This window comes from Piliocolobus tephrosceles, chromosome 19 (genome assembly GCF_002776525.5).
Source record: "Piliocolobus tephrosceles isolate RC106 chromosome 19, ASM277652v3, whole genome shotgun sequence".
In the NCBI taxonomy this organism is placed as follows: domain Eukaryota; kingdom Metazoa; phylum Chordata; class Mammalia; order Primates; family Cercopithecidae; genus Piliocolobus; species Piliocolobus tephrosceles.
The window spans coordinates 57,617,851-57,639,769 of record NC_045452.1 but is presented as its reverse complement, the minus strand read 5'-3'; the positions used below and the strand labels follow the sequence as shown (position 1 = coordinate 57,639,769).

Here is a 21,919-nt window from a genome sequence, read left to right as displayed (position 1 = left end):
TTTGAAGAACTTTCATGCTGTCCTCCATAGTGACTGTATTAATTTACATTCCCACTAATCCACAAGTGTATAATGGTTTTCATTTCTTCACATCTTCATCTGGATTCATTATTGCCTGTCTTTTGTATAAAATCCGTTTTAACTAGGGTGAGATGATATCTTAGAGTTTTGATCTGCATTTCTCTGATGATACTGAGCATCTTTTGTATATTTGTGGCTATTTGTATGTTGTCTTTTGAGAGAAATGTCTATTCAGATCATTTGCTCGTTTTTGATTGGATTATTTGTTTTGTTTTGTTTTCTGTTGAGTTGAGTTGCTCATATATACTGGTTATGAGTTCCTTGTCAGATGGGTACTTTGTAAACATATCTTCCTATTCTGTGGGTTGTCTCTTCACTTTGTTAATTGTTTCCTTTAGTGTCAGAAGTTTTTCAGCTTGGTGTGACCCTATTTGTCCGTGTTTGCTTTGTTTGTGCTTGAGGGGTATTACTCAAGAAATGTGTGCCCAGATCAATGATTTGAGGTGTTTCCCCCATGTTTTCTTCTAGTACTTTCATAGATTTGGTCTTCGATTTAAGTCATTATTCTGTTTTTATTTGTTCTTTGTATATGGCAAGAGATAGGGGTCTGCGATCATTCTTCTACATATGGATGTCCAGATTTCCCAGTACCATTTATTGATGAGACTTCCCTATCTCCAATGTATATTCTTGGCAGCTGTGTTAAAAATAACTCTACTGTAAATGCCTGGGTTTGTGTCTGGGTTCTCTATTCTGTTTCACTTGGTCTGTGTGTCTGTTTTTATGCCAGTAACATGCTTTTTTGTTTATTATACCTCTGCAGTATAATTTGAAGTTAGGTAAGGTGGCTCTTCTGGGTCCTTTGTGTTTCCATATACATTTTATGACTTCTTTTTCTATTTCTGTGAAGAATGTCATTGGTATTTTGATAAGAATTGCATTGAATCTGTAGATTTCTTTGAGTAGTATGGACATTTTAACAATATTTATTCTTTTAATCCACAAACATAAAATACCTTTTAATTTTTGTGTCATCTTCAAGTTTTCATCAATGTTTTATCATTTTCATTGTAGAGATCTTTTACTTCTTTGCTTAAGTTCATTCCTAGGTATTTCAACTTATTTGAGCTTTTATAAATGGGATTACTTTATTGGTCTATTTTTCAAATTGTTTCCTGTTGACATGTAGAAATGTTACTGATTATTGTATGCTGATTTTGTATCCTGAAACATTACTGAATATATTTCTTTGTTCTAATAGTTTTGTGGTGGAGTCTTTAGCATTTTCTAAATATAAGGTCTGTCATTATAAGAAGGATTATTTGACTCCTTCCTTTCCACTTTGGATGCATTTTATTTCTTCATCTTTCTTAATTACCCTGGCTAGGACGTCCAGTACTATGTTAATACCAGTGGTGAAAGTAGACATCCTTGTCTTGCTCCAGATCTTAGAGGAAAGACTTTCCATTTTTCCTGGTTCAGTATGATACTAGTAAATGTGTCATATATGGCTCTAATTGTCTTGAAGTATCTATGTTACTTGTATACCCAGTTTTTTGACAGTTGTTATCATGAATTGATGCATTTTATCGAAAGTATTTTCAGCATAAATTGAAATGATTATACATTTCATTTTGCTTACATTCTGTTGATATGAGGTATCACATTTATTTATTTGCATGTGTTAAACCATTCTTGAATCCCTGGGCTGAATTTTACTTGATCAAGGTGAATGATATTTTCAATGTGTTGTTGAGCTCAGTTTGCTCATGCTTTGTTGAAGATTTTTACATTCTGCATTCATCAGAGATATTGGCCTGCAGTCCTGTAGTTTTCCTTTTTAGTTGTGTCTTTGTCTGGTTTTAATGTTAAGGTAACATTGACTTTATAGAATGAGTTTGGAAGTTTTCCCACTTCCTCAATATTTTTGAAGAGTTTGAATAGAATTGGTATTAGTTCCTCTTTGATGTTTGGTAGAATTCGTAAGTCACCCCATTAGGTCTTGGAGTTTTCTTTAATGGGAGATTTTGTATTACTGCTTCTATCCCATTATTTATTTTGGTTTTGGATTTCTTTATAGTTCAGCCTTGGTAGGTTGTATGTGTCTAGAAATTTATCTAGTTTCCCATTTTGCATATAGTTTCTCTTAATATTCCCTAATGACTTTTCTTTTTTGAGATTAAGCCTTGCTCTGTTGGCTGGCTGGAGTGCAGTGGTGTGATCTCGGCTTACTGCAACCTTCACCTCCTGGGTTCGGGTGATCCTCCTGCCTCTCAGCCTCCCGAGTAGCTGGGACTAAGAGCACGCCCCACCATCCCCAGCTAATTTTTCTATTTTTGTAGAGAGGGGGTTCCACCATACTGGCCAAGTTGGTCTCGAATTCCTGACCTTAAGTGATCTGCCCACCTTGGTCTCCCAAAGTGACCTCCCAGGGCCTCCCAGGCATGAGTCACTGTGACCAGCCATGGTTTTTTGAATTTTTGTGATATCAGTTCTTATGTCTCCTTTCTCACCTGTAATTTTACTTATTTCAATCATGTGTCTTTTAGTCTGGCTAAAGATTTATCATTTTTTTATCTTGTGAAAAAAATCACTTCTTTATCTTTAGGTTTTCTAAGTCTAAATTTTATTTATTTCCACTCAATCTTTGTTATTTTTTTTCTTCTACTAAGAAGAAAATTTTGGGTTGGGTTTGCTTTGGCTCTTCCAGTTCTTTAAGATGCATTGTAAGGTTATTTAGTTAAAGTTTTTCTGCTATTTTGGTGTAGATGTTTATTGCTGTAATGTCCCACTTAGTACTAATTTTGCAGAATCCCATAGGTTTGGGTATGTTGTGTTTCCATTATCATTTGTTTCAAGACGTTTTTAATTTTCCTTCTTAATTTCATTGACTTAGTGGTCATTCAGGAGCATATATATTTTTTAATTTCTATGCGTTTCTATAGCTTCCAAAGTTCCTCTTGTTATTGACTTTTAGTTTATTGTTTTCTGTTGTCAGAAAATATGCTTGACATGATTACAATTTTTTGGAATTTTTCAAGAATTATTTTGTGGCCTGACATATGATCTATCCTTGAGAATGTTTCATGTGCTGAGGAGAAGAAAGTGTATTCTTAAAAACATGGATAAAATGTTCTTTAAATGTTTATTAGGTCCATTTGGTCTATAGTATATTTTATGACTTATATTTCTCTGTTGATTTTCTGCCTGGATGTCTTGTCCAATGCTGAAAGATGGGTTTTGAGGTTCCCAGCTACGATTTTGTTAGGATCTTTCTCTCTAGGTCAAATACTATTCACACTATATATCAGGGTTTTCCAATGTGGGGCGCATACATGTTTATAATTGCTATATTCCCTTGATTAATTAACCCCTTTATCATTTTACAATGACCTTATTTGTCTATTTTTACACCAATGCCTTTATCATTTTATAATGACTTTGTCTATTTTTACAGTCCTTATTTAAGCATTTTAGTCATTTTCTATTAGGTTGTCTTTCTTTTCCTTACTGATATGTAGATGTGTTCTTTTATGCAACATGCTCTACGTACACAACCTGGGCTATACATATAAATTATGTATATACAATTTATTATGAGTATAGATAAACCTTTATGGTATAATGAAAATTATATATATAATAAAATATTTGCATATGAAATATAATTTTACATATAACTTCTTTTCTTATTTTGTGGATTCTTTTAACCGGCAAAATGTTGTCTCTGGGGAGGCTGAGGCGAGTGGATGACCTGAGGTCAGGAGTTCGAGACCAGCCTGGACAACATGGCGAAACCCCGTCTCTACTAAAAATACAAAAATTAGCTAGGCATGGTGGTGGGTGCCTATAATCCCAGCTACTCAGGAGGCTGAGGCAGGAGAATCACTTGAACCTGGGAAGTGGAGATTGCAGTGAGCCACTGCATTCCTGGATGGGCAGCAAGAGCAAAACTTTGTCTTAAGAAACAAAAACAAAAAAAAAAAATGTTTTCCCTGGTGAACAGAAGTGCCTGATCCTAATGTAGTTCAATATTTTAATTTGTCTCTTTTTTATCTTATTTTTAAAATATTTGCCTATCCTGAGGTCACTAAGGCCCTCTAAATTTTCCAGTAAATCTTTATCATTTCACATTTTACCTTTAGACATACAATATACCTGAGTTAGGACTCCACACACTTTTCAGTTAGTATTTTTTACACTATGTTTAGAAAATAGCACCAGTAATTGAAAATGTCATTCTTTTCTCACTAATAGCACTGCCATGGTTGTGACATCTCAAACGGCAGGATTCAAATAGGCCTGTTTCTGTTCTTACTCTATTCCATTTTCAACCTTCTCTATCCTTTCACCAATACCAGACTTTATTAATCTCTAAATCTTTGCCATAGTTGTTTTCTAACTGATAGAATAAGTTCTCCAAGTTTGTTGTTCTTCAAGATTGTTTTGCTAGTCTTGATTCACATGTCCATTTAAACCGACTTGCAATTCCAAATTTTAAAAATGCTACAATTTTTACAGGGATTGTATTAATTTTGTAGATTCATTGAAAGAGAATTAATATATTTGCAAGATAAACTATTTTAAACAACAAATCAGTAATAACTTGTGTGAGCTTTTTAAAGAATCTAGATTTACTTATGAAGTGAAATTTTAAAAGTACCTCATTCTTTCACATGCAGTCCTTTTAGGTTGCTGCATATCTGCACAAATCCAAAGAGGGCTGTTTATCAGGGTCATGACACAGCTTGACTTATGCAGAAAATGAGTGCAGTAACCTTAGGACCAATTCCCTTACTTCAGTAAAGAGTTATTCATTAGAATACATTATAACTAGACAATAAAATTTTAAAAAATATTTCTCTCTATGACCACTTGTCTTAAAATACGTATACCCATGAAACATAGTGAAATCATCAAGATATTCTCTAAATTTTAAACAGAATTATTTTTAGTTTTGCTAGAAACAAAGCAAATTGCTTTCCTAATTTAAGATATTTTCTCTAATTTACTTTTTAAGTTTGAAAAATTGCTGACTTTTCCCAATTCTCATTTCATTGAATAAAGTAATTTTGATAGAATTAATTCAGTGGAAAATTTAATTTACTACCTGTAATACCATAATTCAAATGCAAGGTATTATGGACACTCACTCTGGGTATGACCATGAACAGTAAAGAATACTGATAAGGCACTATAAATAATGGCAGCTTAAACTCGTGTAAAGTACTGAATAATGACCAGACTTAGCTAGAATTAACTGATGGGTTTAGGTGTTTGAAATCCTCTTATTACATTTTATCATTTATAACTGAAGAAGACATCCATTTTAGAGTTTTTTTTTTTTTTTTTCTTGCCTGTAAAAATGAAACCATGGGCCATGTGATTTTAAACTTCCTTTACAAATCTACAATTATTTCACTCCAATTATGAACTGTTCAGTAAATAACTCTACAGTTGATAAGATCTCAGGAGTTTGAGGGAGCCGGAAGCATACTATATGTTCATGTATAGAATGGATGTAGAAATGACCAAAGCACAATTTTAGAAAACAAAAGGAACAAAAGGCATCCCACCCTTGCAATTACTCCCCAAAGAACCACATCTACAGTTTGTACTCTTTAGTGTCTGGCTTCTTACAGAAAAGTTTGGATTACTCAGAAAAGGAGAGTAAGGTCTACAGTCTCTGAGAAATAAGAACAAAACCTTGCACAAGCATTTCATAACATCAATGCTAACAAATGGGGAGATCAATGAGATAAAAATTAGTTTGGCAAATAATATATTTTATTTAAAATATAAACTAAAAATTAGTTTGGCAAATAATTATTAGTTTGGCAAATATTTTAATAATCTAATTATAAAAGAAATTTTTTTTCAATTCTAAGGCAGAAGTAATCATTACTTTTCTTATAATGAAACCCCATATGCCAACTGAGATTTATTTTTCAAAATTAAAAAACAAAGGCTTTTAATCTACTTTTTAAATATTAAAATTCTCCTGAACTTCTATGTACCTAAAATTCAAGAAACTTCACTTTTAAATGTTCCTGTAATGTCACATTTTATTTTGTATACTGGTGTTTTTTCTCTCTTTTCAAATCTGGCTCTTTCTATTGAGAAAATCTAGAACAGTCAACCATCTGTATTTTTTTTTCCACTTTCAACTTCCTCCCTCATTGCTCAATCTCTTCTATTTTTGGCTTATGCTTCACTAAAGCTGCTCTTTTCAGTTGAGAGATTTTATGTTGATCAAATCTCATGTCTTACTTCAGTTTTCAAATTCTCAAACCATCTTGGAGAATGTGATATTGTTGACATGTTCCCTTACTGACATTCTACCATCCACTTCCAAGACCCTGTATCATCTTAATTCTCTGTGTTTCCTCCTCAGCTCTCTTTCTTTATGTATAATTTATCCTGTAACTCCAAATATCACCTCTACATGTATGAATACCAAATAAATATCTATGTCTGGTCCTTATCATTCTCGTGGGCATCAGGATGCCTGTGTGTGTCTATTTCTAAACAAAATGGCAGTAATTCAAAATGACTGAAATCTAACTTAGAATGATGACTCCCAAATCATTTTCTGTTTCTGTGGTCCCCATGTCTGTCAATGGAGTAAGTATATTTCCAGTTCCACTTCAATTCCATTTCAAATGCTTCTAGCTCAATAAAGATTTTCTATTTCATTAACTTGGCTAAAACCCTGTTTCATCTGTGTACTCCTGTTTCATTCCATTTGTCATATTCTTATATCCTTTATTACATATTTTTGGATTAATTTCTTAGCATTGTTTTAAATAAGCCATTCTGAACAAAGTATAAGCTCCGTGGTTATGGGCATTTGTTCATATTAACATTAACATTGCACAAAATGGTCTTTTTCTGTCACATATAAGAAAACACTAGTTTCTTCCTTCTATTCTGTAGATAGTCTGCAAGGAACTAGAGGGTTAGAAAGCTCTGTGTTCTTGTGATACATTGTTTTTAAAACCTAATTCGAGTCTGGTCAGTTTTCCCTCAGTAAGTACTGACTTAAAACTTTAACACGGCCAGGCGCGGTGGCTCACGCTTGAAATCCCAGCACTTTGGGAGGCCGAGGTGGGTGGATCACCTGAGGTCAGGAGTTCAAGACCAGCCTGGCCTACATAGCTAAACCCTGTCTTTACTAAAACTACAAAAATTAGCATGGCGTGGTGGCGCGTACCTGTAATTCCAGCTGCTAGAGACTGAGACAGGAGATCGCTTGAACCTGCCAGTCAGCATCGCAGTGAAACAAGATGGCGCCACTGCACTCCAGCCTGGGCTATAGAGCGAGACTCCATCTCAAGAAAAAATAAAAATAAAATAAAATAAAACTTTCTCACATTGTAAGGGAGTACCATTTTCAACCTATTTTTAAGTAGCTGTGAAAAGATTCCAAGAACCAGTGGAAAAATAAATGAGCTTGAATCCTAGTACACTTGGACAAGTCATTCTGACTTGTGAACGTTAGTTTCTTTACCCATAAATTCGCATTTGCATTTCTGCTCCACATGTTGTGTGACATAAGTAAATGCAATATATGTAAAATATATGCAATATATATAAAATTACCCTTACAATGCCTGATTTAATAATAATTATGCATCAGGATTAGAAATACAGGAGAATCAATTCTTCATAGCTACATTTTTTTTTTACATCACCAAGCCTATTTCAATTTTATTAAATTGTTTGTCTATGACCATTTGTTATATATATTCTGTAAGGGATATTTTTACTTCATGAGATGGTAATTAGTATATTTCAGTTCAAAAATTAGATTCAGTTGTTCTCAAACAAAATGCAAACTGCATATTTATTAGAGATGGAATAAACTAAAGAACTAACATAAATTAGCCTCTACTGCACACTAAACAAGATACAAATAAGAGACATGGTAAATACAGTGGAATCAATTCATTTCCAATATCTTCTGCTTTCTTCATCAGTACCTTTTATGCTTACTAATAATTGTCTGTATTTTTACATTATCTTACTAAATGAACAGATCACAAAAGTTAGTTTTAGTTTTATTTAAATAGAGGCACATGATAAAACACATTGAATAAATATTACATATAGTAACATCATTACATATACTATATATATGTTATATATAAAGGTAGAGATAGAGATATAAATTAAATTTTGTAAGTCTTCTCTTTTGCTCATCCACTGAGCAAATATTTATGGAATAAACACCAGGTTATAAGCACTTTTATAGAACTTGGGAACAAATTAGTAAGCAAAGCAAACAATAATTTTGTTCACATGGAGTTCAAGTTGTTGTGGAAGATGAAAGTTCATAAGTGTTAGCTAAAAATGAAATGTCCAGTAGTGATAAACAGTAAACAAATGAAAGGCAGGATGTTAAGTTGTTATTTGATACTGTGTCATAAACACCTCTCAGGGAGGTGACATTAAGCCTAAGGTTGGGTAATAAGGAGTCAGTAATATAACAATCAAGTGACAGAACATTCCAGGCAGATGTAAAACAGTTAATGTAAAGATTCTAACATGGGAATAAGCTTGCTATGTTCAAGGGCAAATGAAGCTTAGTGGTGAGAGTCAAAGAAAGAGAAACTGGTATAAATATCAGATTAAGAAACTATCTAGGGGCCAAATTATTATTCCATCTTCTTGCATCAAAGAAAAGGATCTGAATTTTATTTGAAATAGAAAACTATTAGAAGAGTTTTAAGAATATGACTTTTGCTATTGTATGAGGAATGTGTTATTGGGCCTGGTAGATTTAGGGGAATGATTTAAAATCAGGGAGACCAGGTAAGAGGAGCTTGAAGTAATCCAGATGAAAAATGTTGTTTTTGTTTGTTTGTTTGGTGGTTTTGTTTTGTTTTTGGCCCAAGGCAGTGGTATTATACTTACGTAAGAGTGGGTATATTACAGACATAGTTGAGGTAGTGTCAACTACCTGATTGATGTCATATTTGGGTTAGGGAAAGAGAGAAATAAAAATGTACCTTCATGCCTTTGTTTGACTGTGCAAATAGCCAGATGTATGCAGTTGTGCTGTTTATTTTTATATAACCCTACTATTTGTTAATTTGTCCACCAACACCTCTGTTTTTAAATCCTGCTGAGTTTAATTAACCTTAAGGAATTGGGTAAATGAAAATATGTGGTTAATTCCACACATATTATTGATCACACAATTTTTACATAAATTTCTTCTGCCTTGGGAAAATAGCTTTCAACTCTTAAAAAATGTAGTGTTCAAGTTGGAAAAAGATATAAAATCTTAATGAGAAGTAGGATATAATTGATTTGACTGTTCAGATTTATACTAGCTTCTAAACATGATCCCAAGCATTCTGAGACTAGCTCTTTCATATTTTCAAAACTTATGACTATGACAATTTACTAAAACCACATTAATTACACCTAGAGCATTTTTGTTTTAAGAGCATCTCACAGCAGAGAAAAAATAAATTAAGATCAATGTCCTGGAGGATAGTATTCATGTAAAGTTCTATTTTAATTTTAATTTGGTTCTTATTAATTTAAATTACTACATACCTTGCATTCTCAAAGTTTTCTTATCAGAATGACTAACAATACATTTTTTTTGTTTTTGTTTTTGAGACGGAGTCTCGCTCTTTCGCCCAGGCTGAAGTGCAGTGGCGCGATCTCGGCTCACTGCAAGCTCCGCCTCCCGGGTTTACGCCATTCTCCTGCCTCAGCCTCCCGAGTAGCTGGGACTACAGGCGCCCGCCATCTCGCCCGGCTAGTTTTTTGTATTTTTTAATAGAGACGGGGTTTCACCGTGTAGGCCAGGATGGTCTCGATCTCCTGACCTCGTGATCCACCCGTCTCGGCCTCCCAAAGTGCTGGGATTACAGGCTTGAGCCACCGCGCCCGGCCCAACAATACATTTTTAACAAATTATATTTTTACTGTTATTTACTCAAGCATAATTTACTAAGCATTAATATTAAAAATATTTATTGGACGTCTATATAACAAGAGACAATTCTAACTTCTGTGACTATAACTTGTGAAAAAGCAGACTCATTCCTTTCTGTCAGGAAACTTTTATTCTGGCAGGAAACACATTTTAGTTTTAAAAAATCAAATGATAAATAAATAATTTTTTATAAATGTTATGTAAAAATAAGTAATTTACCTACTCATATTTATCTAAGCAACTTGTGAAAGAACTAAAGCATAAGGAAGAGTAGGAATTAACTAGCTGAATTGTGTATGTGGTGGGGTGTGTGGAAAATGGTTCTTCAGGCAGAGGTAATGGATTGCATAAAAGGCTTTGTTATAAGAAAAAGTAGGATTTGATACAAAAACTGAAGAAATATATATGAAATATCAATTGTATTTTCTGAATAACACTGAAAAACAAAACAAACCAAAACAATACTCCCAGTTTTCAGCCCAGCATGCAAGGAGATGAAAAGTTGCCACTCTCTCCTAACAAACTGAAAGCTAAACAAACTGAAATAAACAATTCTTCTTAGAGTCATAAGAAAAATGTGGTGTTACTGCAAACTACCGTACTGAAAATTTAACAGACAGAAGGGCAGATACAGAAAATCACAACTTATCAGAGCAGAAACCTATCAGCAGAAACGTCTATGAGAACCAGTTCTGGAATAGGAAAAAAATGTAAAATGTTATTGATGAATTGATTGAGGCTCAATGTGGACAAGTCTGTGAGTTGAAAACTCCAGGACAACTTAGTCATAGGAGGTCCTATGCTTCTGGGGATTTTACCTTCATGAGCTTAACCAAGTTCCTACAATGAATATTGGAGAAATAGCTCCTTGTGTTTCTGAAAAAGGAAGGGGGAAGTAACGCATTAAAATATACCAGAGTGTTCTGTTCTTAACAAAGTCTACTCTCAGGAGAAACTTTTTAACCAGAGCCTAACGTGGAGTTTTTAACAGAGCCTAACTGACCTGGAGAATGGAAATAACCAACAGCATCCAGCTCTAGGTTTCCCCCTGGAAATCCCCAGCTCCAGCCCACTCTGGTCATTCTGTCCCACCAAGGTTGTGGGAGGATCTGAGAAATGCTTATGAAGTTTACAGCCAGAATCACATACTCACTAAAGGACTGAGACCTAATCATGGGATGATAGACTCTTCTTCTGCCCTACACATTACCTCCATATTACTAAAGGACTATTGATAACATTTACCTCTACTCAGTTATGTCCAGCTGTCAGGAAAAAAATTACAAGGAGTACTAAACAGCAAAAAACACAGTTTGAAAAGAGAGGCAGCATTAGACCAGATTTAGATATGATGGCAATGTTGGAATTATCAGACTAGGAATTTAAAATATAAATGATTAACATGCTAAGAACTCTAACAGACAAGGTAGACAATAAGCAATAACAGATGTGCAATGTATGCAAGCACAGAGATGAAGATTCTAGAAAAGAGGAATGTCTTTGATAGGTTTGTTAGAATAGAAAGAGCTGAAGAAAGAATCTCTGAGCTTGAAGATATCTCAGCAGAAAGTGCCAAAATGGAAAGGCAAAAGGAAATAAAAAAAAAAAAAAAGACTCAAACAAACAAATAAACAAACAAAAGAACCAGAACATAATATCCAAGAACCATGGAGTTAATACAGAAGCTATAATATATGCATATTGGTAATATTAAAAAACGAAGACAGGGAGACATAAACAGAAGAAAGAGTTGAAGCAATAATGACAGAATTTCACCAAATTAATGTCAGGCACCATATCATAGATCCAGGAAATTCAAATGTGTAAATTCAAACATGTAAAAAAAAAGCCCACATATATATGTCATATTCAAACTGCAGAAAATTAACATATATATATCCACATATAAGTATACATATAACTATATTATTCATGTTCATATATATGAATGAATAGTGTATTTATATATTTTATATATGAATATCGATATATATGAATAAGTATATATGAATATTTATTATGAATATGAATATATATGAATGAATACTATATTTATATATGAATATGAATATATATGAATACTCTATATAAGAATATGAATTTATATGAATGAATACTACATTTATATATGAATATATGAATGAATACTATATGAATATGAATATATATGAATGAATACTATATATAATGTGACTATATATAAATGAATAATATATTTATATATATTCCTTATCTATATAGAATACTGAAAGGAGCAACAGAGCCAGAGGTAAAAACACCCTTACTGATGGAGGAAAAATAAGTTTTACATCTGATGTTTCTGCAGAAGTCATACAAACAAGAAAAGAGTGAAGTATTTTTAGTGTTGAGAGAGAAAACCCCAGTAGTTTAGAATTCTGACTCTGTGAAATGCGAAATTATCCTTCATATATGCAGCAGAAAGAATATCCTTTCTCAGACGAACAAAAATAGAGGGCATTTTTTGCCAATGGATCTGACTTGCAAGAAATGTTTGAACAAGTTCTTTTTTTTTTTTTTTTGAGACAGAATTTTACTCTGTTGCCTGGTCTGGAGTGCAGTGGCGTGATCTCCGCTCACTGCCACCTTTCCCTTCCGAGATTCAAGCAATTCTCCCGCCTCAGACTCCTGAGGAGCTGGGATTGCAGGCATGCGATACCATGCCCGGCTAATTTTTGTATTTTTAGTAGAGGCTGGGTTTCGCCGCGTTGGCCAGGCTGGTCTTAAACTCCTGACCTCCACCCACCTTGGTCTCCCAAAGTGCTGGGATTTCAGGTGTGAGCCACTGTGCCTGGCCCTGAACAAGTTCTTCAGAGTAGAAAAATGCTTTAAACTAGAAACTCAGATCTCCAAATCATTTGATCATTTTTCAACTGGACTTGTTTGTTTTATGTTTTGCTGTTGTTATTTCTTGTTGTTGTTTTGCTATTGAATTGACTTCCTTAATATGTCCTGGTTATTAATTCCTTGTTAATTGAATAGTTTGCAAATATTTTCTCCTATTCTGTAAGTTGTCTGTTCACTTTACTGATTGTTTCCATTGCTGTTCAAAACCTTTTAAGCTTGATGTGATCCCATCTGTCCATTTTTTGTTTTGGTTGCCTGTGCTCTTTACGTCTTACTCAATAAATATTTGCCCAGACCAATGTCCTGAAAAATTTCCCCAACTTTTTCCTCTAGTAGTTTCACGGGTTCAGATCTTAGGCTTGAGTCTTTAAGCAATTTTGATTTGATCTTTGTATATGGTGAGAGATAGGGATCTGGTTTTATGCTTTTGCGTATGGATATCTATCAAGTTTGCCCAACACAGTTTATTGAAGAGGCTGTCCTTTCCCTAATATATGTTTAAAGAAAGGAAGAGCATCAGGGAAAGACTAAGCAAAGGTAAATTAAAAACGTTTACTTTTCTTATTCTTACTCATAAGATTATTGAAAATAATGGAAACAATGTATTTTATTATATTATGTATATATACTGTGTATAGGATAAATGAATGGTAACAATGATATAAGGGATGAGAGCAAAGACTTAGAAATATCTTATCATGAGGAACTCCTGCTACCCATGAAACAGTACAGTGTTATTTGAAAATTGACTTCATTCAGTTCATTGTAAATTTATATTGAAAATTCTTGAACAACAAATAAGCAAGTTTTAAAAAGTATAACTGATATACTAAGGAAAGAAAATTAAATGACATAAAATGCTCAATTGAAACAAACTGAATTAATAATTAGTAGTCTCCCCACACAGAAAGCACCAAGTCCAGACAGGTTCAGTGGTGAATTCTACCAAACGTTTAAACATTAAATTATATCAATTATCTACATTCTATTTCAAAAGATAGAAATAGAGAGATTACTTTCTCATTCTATGAAGCCAGCATTACTGAAATGCTAAAAACAGACAGAAAGATGACAAGAAAACTACAGGCCAATATATTTCTAACCATAAATGAAAACACCATTTACAAAAAGGCATATTCATTGGGAAGGAAGAAATAAAACTCTCTTTGTTTGCAGATGACATGATAGTCTATGAAAAAAGTCTGAAAAAACACCTGGGTGTAATCAATGATTACAGCAAGGTTGCAGGATAAAAGATTAATATGTAAAAATCAATTAATATGCAAAAATCAAAAATATACCAGCAATAAACAAGTGAAATTTGAAGTTAAAAACAAAATTATTCTTTTCATTAGCACCTCACAAAATTAAATATTCAGGCATATATCTAATAAAATATGTACAAGATCTATATAAAGAAAACTATGTAACTGATGATAGAAAATAAAAGAATAAAATGAATGGAGAGTTATTTCATGTTCATGGATAGAAAGACTCAATGTGGACAAGATGTCAGCTCTTCCCAACTTGATCTGTAGAGTAAATGTAATCCCTTATAAATCACAAGTTACTATGTGAATATTGACAAATTGATTCTAAAGTTTATTACATAGAGAGGCAAAAGACCCAGAATAACCAAAGTAATATTGAAAGTATAAATTTGTAGGACTGACACTATCTAACTTCAACACTTACTATAAGCTACAGTAAACAAGACAATGTGATGTTGGCCGAAGAATAAACAAATAAATTAATGGAACCAAATAAAAACCCCAGAAATAGACCCACATAAATATACTTAAGTGAACTGACATATCACACATAGTTAAGGCAGTACTATGGTGAAAAGATGATATTTTCAACAAATGGTACTGGAACAACTGTAATCCATAAGAAAAAATATATATCTAGTCACAGACATTATGCCCTTCATAAAAATTAACTCAAAATGTAATGTCGGCCTATATGTAAATCAAAAAATTATAAAACTACTAGAAGAAAACATGGCAGATAATCTAGATGACCTTGGTTTTGGTAGTGAAGTTTTGGATTCAACACCAAAAGCACAATCCATGAAAGAAAGGTGTTTTTGTTTGTTTGTTTTTGTTTTTGTTTGTTTGTTTGTTTTTTGAGATGGAGTCTTGCTCTGTGGTCCAGGCTGGAGTGCAGTGGCCTGATCTTGGCTCACTGCAACCTCCACCTCCTGGGTTCAAGTGATTCCCCTGCCTCAGCCTCCTGAGTAGCTGGAATTACAGCTGTGTGCTACCATGCCTGGCTCATTTTTTGTATTTTTAGTGGAGATGGGGATTCACCATGTTAGCCAGGATGGTCTCAAACTCCTGACCTCATGATAAGCTGGACTTCTATAAAATTAAAAATTTATGCTCTGCAAAAGACACTGTTAAGTGAATGAAAAGACAAATCACAGAATGGGAGGAAATATTTGCAAAAAATATATCTGACAAAAGACTATTATATGAAATATACAAATAATTCTTAAACTCTATATAATAAAAAGAAGAGCCCAATTAGAAAGTGGGCCAAAATACTTAATACACACCTAATTAAAGAAGATATACAAATAGTAAATAAGCCTATGAAAAGATATTTCAAATCCTATGAACCAGGGAAATGAAAATTAAAATGAGCTACTGTACCACTGCAAGCCTATTGAAATGGTCAGCATCTAGAACACTGACAACATCAAATGCTAGATGTGAAGCAACAGGACATCTCATTCATTGCTGATGGAAATGCAGTGATACAATCACTTTGGAAGACAATTTAGCAGCTTCTCAAGAAAATAAATATACTTCTACCTTAAAATTTGTTATTTGAGCTCCATAATATTTACTCAAAGAAGTTGAAAGTGTATGTCTACACCAAAACCTGAACACTGATGTTTTCAGAAGCTTGTTTTGTAACTGTCAAAACTTAGAAGCAATTAAGACATCCTTCAGTAGGTGAATGAATAAACTGTGGTAGATCCCAACGATGCGACATTATTCAGCACTAAAAAGGAAAAAGATAGCAAGCCATGAAGAAACATGGAGGAAACTTAGATAATTATTACTAAGTGAAATAAGCCAATTTTAAAAGACTACCTACTTTATAATTCCAACTATATGACAAATATAGTTTTGCTTTGAGAAAAACAAAAGACACTGAAAAGATCAGTGGTTGATAAAATAATTGTGGGAAAATGTCATTATAAACATTTTCAAACACATAGAATGTACAACCCCAAGAGTGAACCTTAATATAAAGTATAAATGTGGGGTAATGATGTGTCAATGTAGGTTCATGATTGTAACAAGTGCACCACTCTGGTGGGAGATGTTGCTAATCGGGGAGGCTATGCATGTGTGAGAGCAGGGGATATATGGGAAATCTCTGTATCTCCCTCTCAATTTTGCTATGAAATTAAAACTGGTCTAAATAAAGTCTATGCAAATGGAATTCAAAAATTATTCTTTGTAATTTATAATTGCTGGGCATCATAGCAGATTCTTTTCCTCATGTTAAAAAATTACAATGTATATGGTTAATAGTTTGTAATAATGAATACATGTACATGGGAAAGTAGAAAGACGAAAAGAAAAAGATAAACATTAATAAACAAGGTTTACCTTCTAGTAGACATATACACGTGTGTCTAGAAATATTTATCATTACTCCATCACAGCCACACATTTATCACCTCAAAAGACTGGCTATTATACTGAATTACACTAATCTAAATAATAAGGAAGAAACAAGAAGAATCAAGGATGTTGGGGAAAAGTGAATATACGGAATAAAATCTATAAAATATCTAATTATATAATTTCAAATATTTCAGAAAAGAAGTTATATACTTCAGCAAGTTATTATAATCCCTGGGAAACAAATGGCACACAGATTATAAAAAACGAGTGAAATTTTGCTGTTGTCTAATTGGCATATTTGAATCATTTTCATCCCTTCCATAATATGTAAAATGAAAATATCATGGTTGATTCATAAAAACATAGATGAATGAGGTCTTATTGGATGTTCAGTCCTAATCTCCTTTTCATTCATTCCCCCTTACAAAGGTATCATGACAGTAGTATCTGGTGGTTATTGTGAGTGAAATATTACATAAATACCTGCTCCTCAATTTTAGCTGTATACGTGGGCCCAAACTTGCATCACAAGCAATTAATCAGAAAATCTGAGAAAGTAAAGAGAATACTAACTCACATGATGATACCTCCTGTCCAATGCGGGTATAAAGAACATGAAATTTTCCATATTAAATTTGTTTTGGGATGTGTTTTATTTGGATTATTTTTGCATATCCTTCCATTCAAGTTAAAATTCTTTGCAAGTAAGTTATTCTACATAGTAGAGTTAAACTTTTTATAAATCATGCATTTTGAAATAAAACATAGAATACATCAATATTTTAAAAACCTTACAGCCATATTTGTATTTTAAGGTAGCCACAGTATACCCTTTTACTCTTCTTCCCTTTTCTAAACTAATCATTCTCAAAGCTATTTTCATGATTAATTAATTGCATGAAATCCTTACATTCTGGCAGGGTGTGCTTATTAATTAATCAATAATATCACCTCTCATGATATACCAGATGACATCTGACAGGGGCAGAGTGCATGGACATTTACAGTCTTTAATGTGTGGAAACCGTGTCTCTCTCTCTCTGTGTTAATATTAATAAAACATAACATAGTATTAGTGTTTCTTTAAGTAGCTAAATATTTTAGTTACAAAAGCAGTACCAACATATATAATTTATATTTAATATAGTAATATAACCTTTTATGATAGACTGGATACCATTTGACAGGGACAGACTGCATTTAGACATTTACAGTTTTAATGTGAAATCTCTATCTCTCTGTTAATACAACATAACATATATTAGCATTTCTGTAAGTAACCAAATATTTTAGTTTCAAAAGCAGTATCTATATGTGATTTTATATTTAGTTTAATAAAATTATATATAATTTTATGTAAACACTCAAAAATCAAACAAGTGTAAAAAATAGAAATCAAAGACCTTAATTAATACTGATCCTATTTGCCACCTCATACATAAGCATTAATTTTTTTTTCTTTCTTTCCCAATAATTTTCCATGTGGTCTATAGTTTGTAAAGAAATAATATCCTAGATACACACACACTCACACACACAGATATTTCTATGTACATACATATATATGTATATAAATTTTAGCAAATTTATATCACATAGAAATGCAGCTGCAATGTTCCATTTCAGCACATAAATCTCTTCCTCATTCTTTTTACAAATGAGTAGTATTTCATAGTGTTAGATATGGTGGTACATACATATAACAGCATAGTATGCAGCATGAAAAAATAAGAGACAACTCTAAATGTTCTTTTGTAGATTATAGCTAATACTCAGTGTTAATTCAAAAGCCTCAACTGCATACAGTTAGTATATCACCATTTGTGTAAAAATAACTATATGCATTTTCATTCATATGTGATATCTGTGTAGAATGTCTCTGGAAAAAAATTAATGTAAGAAAAATTAAAATTAAAAAGATCGCTGAAAAAAACAAGAATTGTAAAGGCTACTATTTTCTCTTGTTAATATTTAATTTCCTTTCAGTAATATTTATTTCATTATTTTTAATTTAAAGATACTTATTTGCACATTAATTTTTAGTAAGGAAAACAATTAAAATCAGAACTCACTAGTTCTCTCTTCTTTCTGCATTATGCTTTATTTCATCACATATTTGTACCAATTGTTAATATAAGAAAATGAATCATTTTCTTGCTTAGAATCATCAGTAGCCACTTTTCCACAAATAGTATAATCCTGTATGTCATCACAAACACTGGTATCATGCAGAATTTTTTAAAAGAATCAACTGAAGAATAACAAAAACTAACACAGAGACAAACAAACAAAACAACCTTAAGATCCAATGGTGGTGGGCTCTTCATCCATCTTTACTAACTCTATAGATCTTACTTACTTGGGGCCGTTATCAGAGAATGTTGCTAAATGTGTCTTAATCACTGGCTCTTACAGACATCTGATTTTCAGAGCTAAAAAGTGTGTTCACTTCTAGATTTTCTTCTATTCTTATCAACACCCATTCTTCAAATTATGATGCATGTGTATGTGAGGTACCTACCTACTCAGATAAGAGCAACAATATGTAACTGTGATCTGATCAAAATTGTTTTATATCCTTAGTATTTTTTTCTATATAAGTCTTAGCATTTGTAGAGTCTGTTCAATCTTTGGATCATTGTAGATTTGTTGTTTGCTTGCTTTTGTGTGTGTGTAATCCTAGTTTACATGCTTCTTAAGAGCAACTTTTAATGTCCTATATCCACCATTATGATAAGAAATATAACAGTTTCCCTGCCCTGAATGTTCTAAATGTGCCACCCTTCCTCTAGTCCCTGGCAACTACTGACTTTATTATTGTCATTATGGATTTGTCATTTCCATAATGTCATATAGTTGGAATTATAAAGTATTTAGTCATTTCAGACTGCCTTAATTGCCTTAGTAACTACATTTAAAGTTCTTCTGTGTATTTTCATGGTAGGTAGCTCATTTATTTTTTATTATGAGTAATTTTCAGTTTTACTGATGGTCCACAGCTTATTTATCCATTGCCTACTATCCATTCATTTATTGGAAGACAAGTTGGTTACAATTTTTGGCAGTTTATAAATAGTGTTACTGTATACATTTATAGGAAGACTGTTGAATGAATACATATTAAAGTCCCCAACCCTTCCTTAGATTTTTTTTTTCTGTACCTATTTAAATCTTTATTAGGAGTACCTCATTCCCAAGTCTTCTATCTCACTTTACTCCTTGTCATCACCAAATAACTTCCTTGTTATCCTTTTTTTGGTTGTTGTTCAGTTATGAGACATGGAACTTTGTATTGTTTTCTATTTTTCATCAATTATGAAAAATTACATTCACTGTCATATATGTTTGAAATTTGATAAAGATGACATTGGAGTATGAAGTGATAAATGAAGAGGTATGCACGCATGTTACGAAGATTACTTTATTTAAACTATTTTCTTGAAAAACTTGAATATGTTAGAAGTCCATAATCATTTTACAGTTAAAATCTTTCATACAAATTGATAGACATATTTAAAAGAAAACAACACACACAAATTTCGTCTTCTAAATTTTGAAATAAAAGCAACCATTTCCAAAGTATTTCAAATGTTTTAAAATTTTTAAATGTTTCTTTTTTATTATTTTAAAAATGTTTTAAAATAGTTTGAAATTTTAACATTTGGCTAGTGAGGGGAAAGAAAGCTACTTGATGCTATACATTTTATTAACAAAATATTTTCATTTTTTTCCAAATAGAAAGTGTACAATAGGATTTAAAATGTGTACCAATTTTGCAAAATAGTTGATACAATTTTGATGAGAAAAAGATATCCAGAAAGAATGGAATTTCTTCCTTTTTTTTCTGAGTAATAATATATGGTGAGATAAATTTAAACAGAAAAACATTTCTCAGTGGTTTCCATAAATTAACCAAGTTGGATTTATTTGGAGGAAAGTAGAATTTGGTGGTTTTAAACTGTGTTTGTTCCATAATGCATCCCTTTTTACATTAAACAGGTGAGATGTTTTTGTTTATGTTTCTAGGAAAGATGGATCAAAAGAACCAATAGTGGAGATGAGAACAGAGGATGAAAGAATTACTAATCACGAAGATGGGAGCCCAGTAAATGAGCCAAATGAAACCACACCACTAACAGAACCTGAGTATGTAGCTGGGAGTGCTTACTTCTATTCACATGGGTACTGGCAAAATGATAACACATTATTATTGTTGTATTACATATTTAAATATTAATTATTTGTAAAAGAATAGTGCTTTTACTTTTTCGATGAAAGTACATGTGAATATCTAAAATCCATTTTCTATTGAGATATTTTTCATGAAAACGTGTATGAATGTCAGAGAAAGTCTGATAAACCGTATATCTATAATTTAATGCAAAAGTATAAAAAGATATCTTACAGAGTTTAGATTTTCAACAATAGTCTGTCTTTTTAAGATAGTGTTTTTTTCCCTTTCAAAATAAAATAATTATATTTACTGAAATAAAGACATGTTAGGAAATTTGTCATCGCTTTGAATATAAATGTCAGTGAAATATACACAAGGATATTTTAAAAAGAAATAATGTTTGTGTAGAGGAGAAAATAATATTAAAGCATTTATCATTGTAATGTCTATGCAGTAAATGATGCTTGGTTTCCATTCTTGATATTACTTATTTTGTATCTCTAATAGCTCTATTAAAACTATAGTAGATAACAAAACCTGAAAAGATGAATATATGCCTAGATTCATGCACAGGACAATTAGAATAATTCAAATCAAAGACATTATTACAAAGTGTTAATAGTACTATTATATTGGAGGTATGTGATACTAATGAAACCATGGTGATCAAGCACTTCTTTACTGTGCACCAAAATAACTTTATAATTTTATTATTTTTCAGAATAAATATTTATTTTTATAACACCTAATATTTCCTTGCAGAGTAAATTGATTTAGGTTTCTCATCCTAAATCACAGACAAAAGCTGGTCACAGATGAAGAAAATGATCTTATTTTCATAAATTCCCTCTATCTGCCCACAACGGGCTGCAATAATTAATATTTACAGAAACACAAAGTACTACTCTACAGAAAAAAAATTTAATATAAATCCTCGAGCCAATTTTAGTGATTGCATTTAGAGATTATTATAATCTAAATTCAAATTAACTGTATTAGATGTGGGTTCTGTATTCTCTACTTTAGAAATAAGAGGTGTAAATGAAAACTAGTTAATATGCTCTTGGACTGGGGTATATTTTGGGAAAAAAAGGGTAATTTAATAACTACTCTGTGTCTCCATTATAGAAAATAAATCACCAATATAAAATAATATGATTAACAGTAATCTTAAAAATATTTTACCTAAACATAAGTGGTGAGAAATTCTATACACAGAAACAAGCTATCAGTTTGGTGAAAGCACTTAAGTCATCA

The 21,919-nt window shown here is 32.2% G+C and overlaps 1 protein-coding gene across 4 annotated transcripts in view; it reads left to right on the top strand.

Moving 5' to 3' along the window:
• The window catches only part of NCAM2 (neural cell adhesion molecule 2), a 506,280-nt gene that overhangs the window by 476,903 nt on the left and 7,458 nt on the right, over window positions 1-21,919 (top strand). For 3 of the 4 annotated variants that reach the window (XM_023227524.3, XM_026446624.2, XM_026446626.2), the window contains one exon: window positions 20,515-20,634. In XM_023227524.3, coding sequence (XP_023083292.2) covers window positions 20,515-20,634 — 120 coding nt within the window. Of the gene's footprint in view, window positions 1-20,514; window positions 20,671-21,919 lie in introns of all 4 variants that reach the window. The other variant, XM_026446625.2, reaches the window with a different exon arrangement.